Source organism: Molossus molossus, unplaced genomic scaffold, assembly GCF_014108415.1.
Source record: "Molossus molossus isolate mMolMol1 unplaced genomic scaffold, mMolMol1.p scaffold_m16_p_14, whole genome shotgun sequence".
NCBI classification, from domain to species: domain Eukaryota; kingdom Metazoa; phylum Chordata; class Mammalia; order Chiroptera; family Molossidae; genus Molossus; species Molossus molossus.
In genome coordinates, this window is record NW_023425349.1 from 38,815,587 (window position 1) to 38,824,867 (window position 9,281).

General features: G+C 45.2%; 1 protein-coding gene across 2 annotated transcripts in view; it reads right to left on the bottom strand.

The window, feature by feature from the left end:
- The window catches only part of NTRK2 (neurotrophic receptor tyrosine kinase 2), a 334,115-nt gene extending 325,138 nt beyond the window's left edge, over window positions 1-8,977 (bottom strand). For both annotated transcript variants that reach the window (XM_036261082.1, XM_036261083.1), the window contains exons 1-3: window positions 8,913-8,977; window positions 8,440-8,621; window positions 7,378-7,950 (exon numbers count right to left, since the gene is read on the bottom strand). In XM_036261082.1, coding sequence (XP_036116975.1) covers window positions 7,378-7,589 — 212 coding nt within the window. In that variant the 5' untranslated portion in view covers window positions 7,590-7,950; window positions 8,440-8,621; window positions 8,913-8,977. The remainder of the gene's footprint in view (window positions 1-7,377; window positions 7,951-8,439; window positions 8,622-8,912) is intronic.
- Window positions 8,978-9,281: the final 304 nt, after the last annotated feature.

Genomic DNA, 9,281 nt, shown 5'->3' on the forward strand with positions numbered 1-9,281 from the left:
GTATACATGTATCAATATATTCATAGACTCCTTATACACACACAGAGTTCTGATGTGTGTGTGTGTGTGTGTGTGTGTGTGTGTGTGTGTGTCCAGAGAGTTGTTGAGATATGGAGATTACAGGAAAGCTTAGGGTGCTAAATAGCAATAGGTCCTTATCTGCAATAAAAAGGGGACTCTTTTGAAGGGATTGAGAGGTACAGGTTTGTAGATACAAAACAGTCTCAGGGGCCCTGGCCAGTGTGCTCAGTTGGTTGAGGGTCTTTCCATGCACAGAGGTCACCAGCTCAATTCCCAGTCAGGACACATTCCTGGGGTTTCAGGCTCGACCCCAGTAGGGGGCATGCAGGAGGCAACTGATTGATGGTTCTCTCTCTCCCCCTCCCTTCCTCTCTACAGAATCAATCAAAACATATTTCTTTTTATTTTTTAAGTCACAGGGATATAAAGGACAGCATCAAGAATATAGTCAATAATAGTGTAATAACTATATATGGTGCCAGGTGGGTACTGGAAATATTGGGGGATGACTTCCTAAAGTATATGATTGTCTAACCACTCTGCTGTACACATGAAACTGACACAAAGTAATACCGAATATAAACTATAGTTGTAAACATTTTTCTTAATTTTAAAAAGGGGACTCTAAATGGTGTGTGATTATTAACATTCTGATGCCATACTAGAGATGCCAGATTCCCGGGGCACATAAATCACTTTCCTTCTACTATCACACACTGTGACAGCTGAGATGGTGATGGAAGGGGTGAAGCGCCAGTCCACCTCCTTCCCCCGTCATGCTGTGTAACTTATGAATATTTATCCGAATCTTTACGTTTCTCTTAAAACTGCCTGTTCTCTCAAGCCCAAATTTGGGCAAGTGAGGCTGAGCAGACAAAGCCCTAAGTGAGATCCTGGATGGGGCTCTAACCTAAACTCCGCTCCCCTTGACCAGAGAGCCCCGGGCACGCCAATCAACGTGACAGTCCCTCGGAGGCTGTCGGGACCTTCCCACTTACTTCAATGCGAGGTTTTAAACCTAAATAAGCAGATGCCTGTAAAGTGCCTTTCAGGTCCCTGGGGAGAAGCCCTGCCTGAAACCTAAGGTATGTCTCAGGGGTGTGAGCCATGGACAACACGCAAAATGTGAGCAGAATACATTCTGGCTATGCGTCAGCAACCCTTAAGTGTGCCCACCGGCTCAGCCACTGATCTCAGCCATCAATCTTGGAGCAATGAGAAGTCAGGAGGAAAAGAAGGCAGGAAAGAGTCAGTACCCTTGTATGGGCACTAAGGCAGACTTGGTATAAAAGGCTGTGGTTCCTCCTCTTACAGAACCAGCTCTGATTGTGACGAAGACTCCACTCTGCTCTGTCTGCTCTGCCCTCCTCCAACCCCAACTTTCCAACATGGTCCAGCGGGCACAGATTAGCATCCCTCATTGCTGCCAACACATGAAGACTTTTCTCTGCAGCTGGACTTTTGTGTATCAATTGCTTAGTGAAGAGGAAGACTTGGAGACTTAAAAATTTTTTTAGTACAGTAAACTAAACAAAAAAAATGGATTTCTTCCTATGAAGATAAGGTCATTGCTTGGGATCCGTAGCTCAAGCACTTTTTGATTGCTTTGTCACTAGTAAAGACATGTTTGCACAGACTTAGCCCGATGAAGCTTGTCTTCATATCTCTGATGTTTCTAAATGGTGGGCTGGAGTCAGGTTTAGTCCCAGGACATGAACAGAGGGGAGGCTCCCTCAAGTAAAGGCCACGGCATTTCCCCTGGATGCTAGGAAAAAGACTTCTGGTCTCTACCATGTCTTTAGCGCATCATGGGCTTAGGTACCTTACTTCACTGACCTTGGTGTGTGCAGAGGGGCCTGGAACAGAGCATTTCTAAGGCCCCTTCTCTTTCTGAGGTCCTGATTCTAAGTGACCCTGTGTCCTTGAACTGATCAGGCCAGCATTAATATCCCAGCAGCATTATCAGCAGCTCACATTTAAAAAGACACTGTTTGGCCCTGGCCAGTTTGGCTCAGTGGTTGAAGCGTTGGCCTGCGGACCAGAGAGTCCTAGGTTCGGTTCCCGCTAGGGGCACGTACCAAAAAATAATTAAATAAATAAAAATAAAAAGACACCGTTTGGGGAATTCAGAGCAGACATTGAAAATATGCACATGTAACAGATGACAGCAAAGACCCTCCAACTCTCACACCGCCAGTCTGAGCACACCGCACCACCATTTCCTTCAGAGCTGATGTATAAAGCACATGACCTCTGTAACTGATGCTTTGTGGAACTTCAGAGCCAGGAGAAACTTGTCTGAGCATTAACTCCAAAGCCTTCAGTTTACACCTGACAAGCTCAGGCCCAGAGACATGAAGGGTCTGTTTCCAGACCAGGTAACACCTGACTCCAGCTTTCTATCTCATATGGTTGTTTTTGAAGCATGTAAACTTCATACCTACACATCACTTTTCTTCCCAGACTTGTAACATTCACAACTATTCACTCCTTCATCTCCCAGATCAATATTTATGACTTCCCGGTCCTCTGGGCATCCCAGAGAGCAAAGTAAGTGGTGAGAAGACACCTGGATCATGTGGGGTTGTTGCCTTTTTTTTAATGGAAATCAATCAGCAAATAAATGTGGAGCTAAAATTATCAGGTCACTGTAAGGTTCAGATCTCTGCCACCTGGGGGGTAGGATTTGTGTTTTAAACTCACTAGACCAAGTAGATTATGAAAATGATTAATCAGCTATTAATAATCCAAAGTTAAGTTTTATTCTTTCCTTTTCTCTCTCTCACACATCAAACAAGTAAAAAGTCTGCCCTGCCTAAGTAATCTCTCCCCCCTTAAAATCATCCTATTGATTTATGGGTATCAAGAGGAACCAAAATTGGGCACTGCTCCAAAGGAGAGCAGGTTCAATGCCACATCCCACCCTATAGTTTTTGAGCCTATCAGAAACTCTCCAGAGAAGTGGTAAAGTCAGTCTAGGGACAATACCACTGTGCAATATTCGATCATGGTTTGAAACTGTTTCTTTCCCTAACAGGCAAGAGGAGCAATGAGTTAAAAGTGGAGTCACTTGCTTAGTACCAAAGGCAAAAGAAGAAAAAGGAAAAGGGAAAAAAAAAATTCAATTTCCTTTCCCCAGCTAAACAAAAACTCTAGGTTTTATACTCCCACGACCTAGATATAGTCAAAGAGATCATACAGAATGTTCCTAGGGAGAAAGAGACCTCAACTCTCAGCTGTTCAGCCAACTTTTCAGCTTAGAAAACGTCTTTACAAGGGAATACTGAAGCAGACACAAACAGGTTTATGGGATAAAAACAGTGAAAGGCCTTTGACAGAGCTAAAGTCAGTGCTGGGCGCTGTGACCACACTGTAACGACTTCCCATTACTTGTTTATAATAGCATATAACTCGGGCTCTTCTCTTAACTCCAGTGCTCTAAATTCCCATAAGGAAATATCACTTTTCAGAGAAGGAAAAGAAAAATTCAACACATTTTCCTAGATGGTCAATGAGAAGTGATGGAGAGGGATTGAAGAAAGTAGGGTCAGAAGGGTCACGGGCCTTTTCAATTGTTTGACCCAATGTAATAAAAACCTCCATAATGCATACATGGAAGGTATGAAACTGAGACTTCAAAATGGTTGTGTTGAGCTGAATTCTGAAAATGACTTCACTGGGAAGACAGCATGTTTTCAGCTAGAGTTTGCAAGCTGTATTAAATGATGAAGGATGTGAATTCGAGTGCCTCGTTCATTAATGAGTCCAGTGTGGCCTATTCAAACTGACTCTGTGGTTCTTAAATGCATGGAAAGCACAATTTCCACATCTAGAACCCCCAACAGAGGGGCTGAGAAGTAAATATCAGAGTAATAAAAACTGATTCCTTATAAATGCCAGAACTTTTTTTAGTACAATTAATTGCAATGGAAAGCTCACTCAGGTGAGAGGGCCAGCATCAATGTATTACTGACATTACATTACAGCGCTTAGCCAGGCCGACAATAAATCGCATGTAGAAGCTCTGGCAGCAGAGGCTGCAAATCCTATTCGTACTGAGAGGAAAAATATAACATTTGTCTTCAAACATTACCCCCAAATCAGAGACTATCATCCAAGAAATTCAGGATAAAGGGTCATCATGGGTCTTCATTAAAATATAGACAATATAAAAACCCATGCCCTTTCACAAAAGTGTGAATAAACTTAACACTACTGAATGGTATAAGAAATAATTAAGATGATAAATTTTATGTTATATGTTTTGACCACAATTATAAAAAAAATACATGACCTATTTTAACCATGCCTTTTGCCACTTATGTGAGACAGAACTTGTCCTTGGCAATGCATTTTGGCACTTGATAAAACTGAGACTTAAATGGCCAGTTACATAATTCCAACAATAGGCTTTACTCTTGAATTCCACTTATATGTGACAATGGTATTTTTAAACCGAATTTAGTACAGTTTTGGTATAACCATCTCCAAGTAACAAAAGCGGGAAGTTCTCAGGTGTGATGATGGATAGATGTGATAGACATCTATAGACAGAGAGATCTAGATCCAGACATAGATTATGTTAGTGGGAAAGAGTATGAAACAGATACTGTGATGGAGAGATATTTTTAATAAAATAGGTTCAAACAATGACTCCGAAAACAGAATGTCGGCTTGGCTCAAAATATGCATCTAGAAACAGAAATAAAATCTTATCTCTTATTTAATCAATACATATATTTTAAAAAACAGTCTATCATAACCTCTCTCTGAATTCTAAAAGGCAATGTGGTTATATTTTCCCCTAATATATAGTTATTAAAAGATATACTATTTTTAAATGATACAATCAACTGTTGCTTCAGCAAGTGTTAATCAGTTTATTTACTTACATTATTTATTCTTTTTTTTTTTTTTAAGAAACATGTAAGTTCAGCCAAACACCATTAAATCCACTTCAAAACAGGTTATTTTAGGAATACTCTTGGGTCTAATAGAAAAGTTAAAGTGGCCAAGAATTCAAAAGGCATTCAAGCAAATATCAATATGTAAGAAAAAGAACAGACAGTGTCCTATATGGCTGTGAAACAAGCTCATCCACTGATGTCACTTTGATATCAAAATAGCAGAATCCTAAATAATGACACTGAGTGCTTTCTAAACAAGGATTTGGATACATTTTACAGATAAGCACACCTGGGACTCAAACTGCCTGCGCTCGATCACAGCTGAGGGACAGAGCAGAGAAACACTTTTTCCCATTGATGAGTCTAATTCCTCATCCTAAACACTTATCCCTACATACCTCTCAGTGATCTTAATTTCAATATATTTTCAAACCAAAAAGGTAAAGAAATAAGAGTAGAAATTAGGCATGTCATTTTTTAATGAATCACTGTGACAAGTGCTTTGGAAATATAAGAAAAAAAATTCAATTTTTAAAAGCCGGAAAATAGGAACCTACCATCCGATATAAAAAGAACAACAGCAATTGTGAGAACTAATATAAGAAAGCTCTGCTCAAATCCACTGATCTCATATACATCAGGCAGCTAAGGTACTAAGATTTAAAATAATATTTTCTAATGTAAAAAAAGAGTGTTATTGCCCTTTTCTCTGATTATGACTTTTAAATAGTAAAGTGAAAAAATGTTAAAATGAAAATAATTAGCCCTAACTCATGTCCTCCCTCTTTCTATTACCTATCACCTAAGACAGAATTTTAAAACAACAAAACAACCTCTAACTGTACAAAGGCACTCCCTGTGGTCTCAAAATAGTCTGAAGAGCCCTGAATTCCAAATGGCTTTCTCCATCTGGCTACTCAAAGCCCATCTCATGTAAAAGACACACATCCTGCAAAAGGCCACCGACACTCTGACCAGCATGGGGAGCCTGGCCCAGTCCAGTCCCAGGCCAGGACGGTCGGGGACCTGCCCACCCTCCTGCTCAGGCCCTGACTGCTGCCATCCTGACCAAAGAGGCTGAGAACCGAGCATCCTGGATCCGGCCTGACAGTTGGCTGCTCCCGGCACATCTCAGCACTGCTAGGCCAGCACGTTTCCCCTCCATTCTGTTGTCACTTCCTCTGCCCGAGCCTTATAACATGAACATCACCAGCAGAACAAACAGAGACTAGGAAAGTCTCTTACTTACTTGGGGGGGAGGGGGACCAACAACGAAAAACAAAAAAACAGGTTATCTCGGTCATACGCTGGCAGAAACTGGGTGTGCGTTTTCTGTGGGGGGAAATATGCATGCGCACTCGCCAACCGGAAGGCCACAGCCCAAGCCGTACTTTCAGGGCTGCCTATCTTAGTATCAAGCACATCAGGAAAACCACCAGAAACTTTGCCTTACAACCTTCGACATGAATGAATAAAATCTCACTTTGATGAAATAATTGGCAAGGGGGGTAGAGGGGAGGGCACTTCTAGTAGAGGTGACAGGAGAATGCTGGACAAAGGACTGGTGAATTCCTACTTAGTATTTGTCACAAGGCATCAAAAGAAAAGGACAGAAATGCACAATCAGATTAGAACAAGCTCAAACATTTCCAGGCACCTAGGGGTCCCATGCTAAAGGCAGCATTCATCTGAGTAAACACACTGCTTCATCATCCAAACTAGTCCTGGGAAATTATTCAGTGAGCAGTTAAGATTTATAATCCAAATGGCCTCAAAATTATATCTCTGAGAAGTCCATTCCAAATTAAATCAGACTAGGCTTTTAGACTTCCAACGATCACATTTTCTCTTTTGAGCAAGTGCTTTTCAACACTCAGAACTTCTCCTCTTACAGATCATTGTCAAAGCCATCTCTGGATGCATCTCCTCAGTAAAATTTGATGTATAAAAGAAAAAGGGAAATTGGTCAACTCTAAACCTCAGAGGAAGATGTTAGAAGGGAGACTCTAACCTCCTTCAACAAATGTCAAAGAGTTAATTACGTTAACCTCCTTTCTAGTAAATATTACTGGAACTTCTCCTAACACAACATACACATAGCATCTTATGAAACAAAAATGTCCAAAACTAAGTTATTGCACGTGGAAAGCCTTAAACACACTCAGGCGGGCTTTGAAATATAAAGTGCATATATCCCACAAAGAATATACACATTTATATTAATAACATATACTATTTAAAACTTATGTTAAACTGTCACACTTCTCCCGGTGTTATCAGTCTCAAGCTAATGAAACATAGGTAACTGACGGATGGCCCAGCCCTGCGTGTCTCATCTCTGACTTCTCCCCAGACTTGAGACAACATTAATGCCCGGGAGGGAACTGCCAGGCCAGCCCGGTCTTAGGTGCCAGGAGAGAAGAAAGAAGGAAGAGCACCAGGAACTCACATTTCGGTGATGTTCTCAGGGTCTGCAGTGTTAGGCTCCAACCTTGGAAATGCCATGATGCCAGGAATAGGATCGCTGCACCAGATCCTAGAGGCGCTGCATCTGCAGGACGTGGGACAGGCGAGAGCAGCCCTCCAGAAGCCCACAACCAGCCAGCAGAAGACCCAGAGGCGCGCCATGGCGGGTCCATGCCACCTCGTCCAGGACGACATCCCTAGCTGCCAGTGCCAGCCGGAGTCACACTGAGTACGTGTCCCTGCGCTGCACCGGCAGGCCTCTCCTGCCGGTGCTGGGCGGTCTTTGCCGCGCTTGCTGCTCTCTCTACTGGATGTTGGTCGCAGGCCCGTAGAGCCTAGCGTGTCCCGGGCTGATGGTGCCCTGGTGGACAGCACCGTTCACAGTGGCCGGGGCATCTCTGGCCGCCTCACAGGGGGCGCTACCGCCACTGGGAGCTCCGCCGCGGACGCGGGAGCATGGCCCGGCGCGCCGGGGACCAGCCAGCGGCGCTCCCGGACTCTCTGGATTGCAGGCTCCTTGATAGGCGCGCACTGAAATCCCGGACTCACCTCGGGGCTGAGGACAAACAGACAGGAGTAAGACTGAGTACAGGACCCCAGACAACATGAACTGAGGCGTTCTCCTTTTGGGTTCGCGTCACCCCCAACCCGACCCCAATGGGGAGACTGTAGATGGATGAGTGCCCAGCTCCCACCCCAGCAATAAACTTGCCCCTCCGTGGCACTGACGCCTCTGGGGCCACCAGTGTGCCCAATCGTCTTTCCATGCCTGGGGTCGATGGAGGGAAGATGGGACTAGGGATCCTGAGAACGGATTCCATGGCACAGGCCAGAAGAAGGACCCTTTAAAAGGGGGACGAAGAGACTGCCTGCTGCGATAGCTCCAAGAAGGGGCCCCCAATGATGCTGCAGAATCCGACACGGCCGCTGAGTGCAGGGGGTGCGGGCAGGTGGTGCGGCGTGTCCCACCTGGGGAGCCGCCGCGGTCGCCCCAGGGGGGACGGTGAGGGCCGAAACGAAGGAGGGCACTGTCCGCGATGCTCACCGGGGCTCCGGCGCCTACCGCCTGCTGGCGGCGCCTGGGTCCAGGCTCCTCCTGCTGCTGGGCACTGAGCGCGGAGAGCGCGAGCAAAGGAGCTAGCGAGACTCCTGCTCCAACCCAATTCCGGGAGCCGCCGCCGCCGCCTCTGCTACTGCTGGCGAAGTGACGTGAGGGCTGACGCAGAGCTGGGGCAGAAACTCCAGAAAATTAGTCTGAAATCCAAAAGCACACACGCTCATACACACACAAACCCATAATACCCTCCAGACAAAAGCAACAAGGAGGGGAGGAGAATCTGGGGGCGAGCGAGGAGGAGGGAGGCATCGGTGCCACTGGCCAGAAGCAGACAGCAGCAGCATGTGGGAGTTCACACACGCGCACACACGCGCACACGCACACATCCAGGCTGTGTAGACGCGCGCGCGCATGTGTGTGTGTGTGTGCGCGTGTGTGTGCACGCATTTAGATCCAGGTACCTCTGTGATGGACTGTTCCGCCGCTCGACGCCTCCCAGTCCCTAATTCAGACCGCGGTCTCTTCTACAATCGCAGTAGAGTCTGTCTCCTCTTTTGAAATGGAAACCCAGCTCGGTTCAGCTCTGAAAAATGCGCTGATTCTTATTATAGGAATCCTCCCTCCCTGCTGCGTTCTCCTTTCCCACCCTGCCTAAAAGGGAGGGCGAGTTATCCTAAAAATAAATAAGTATTGTAAACCCCAAAACGTGTTCAGCATCGGTAACCAAGGATAACCGGCCCCATTCTGGGGCATCTATTCGGGGATCCGTGGTTTTGGAGGGTCTTTCTGTTGATGCTTTTGTAGAGGGAGGGCAGTCTCCAAACGCAACT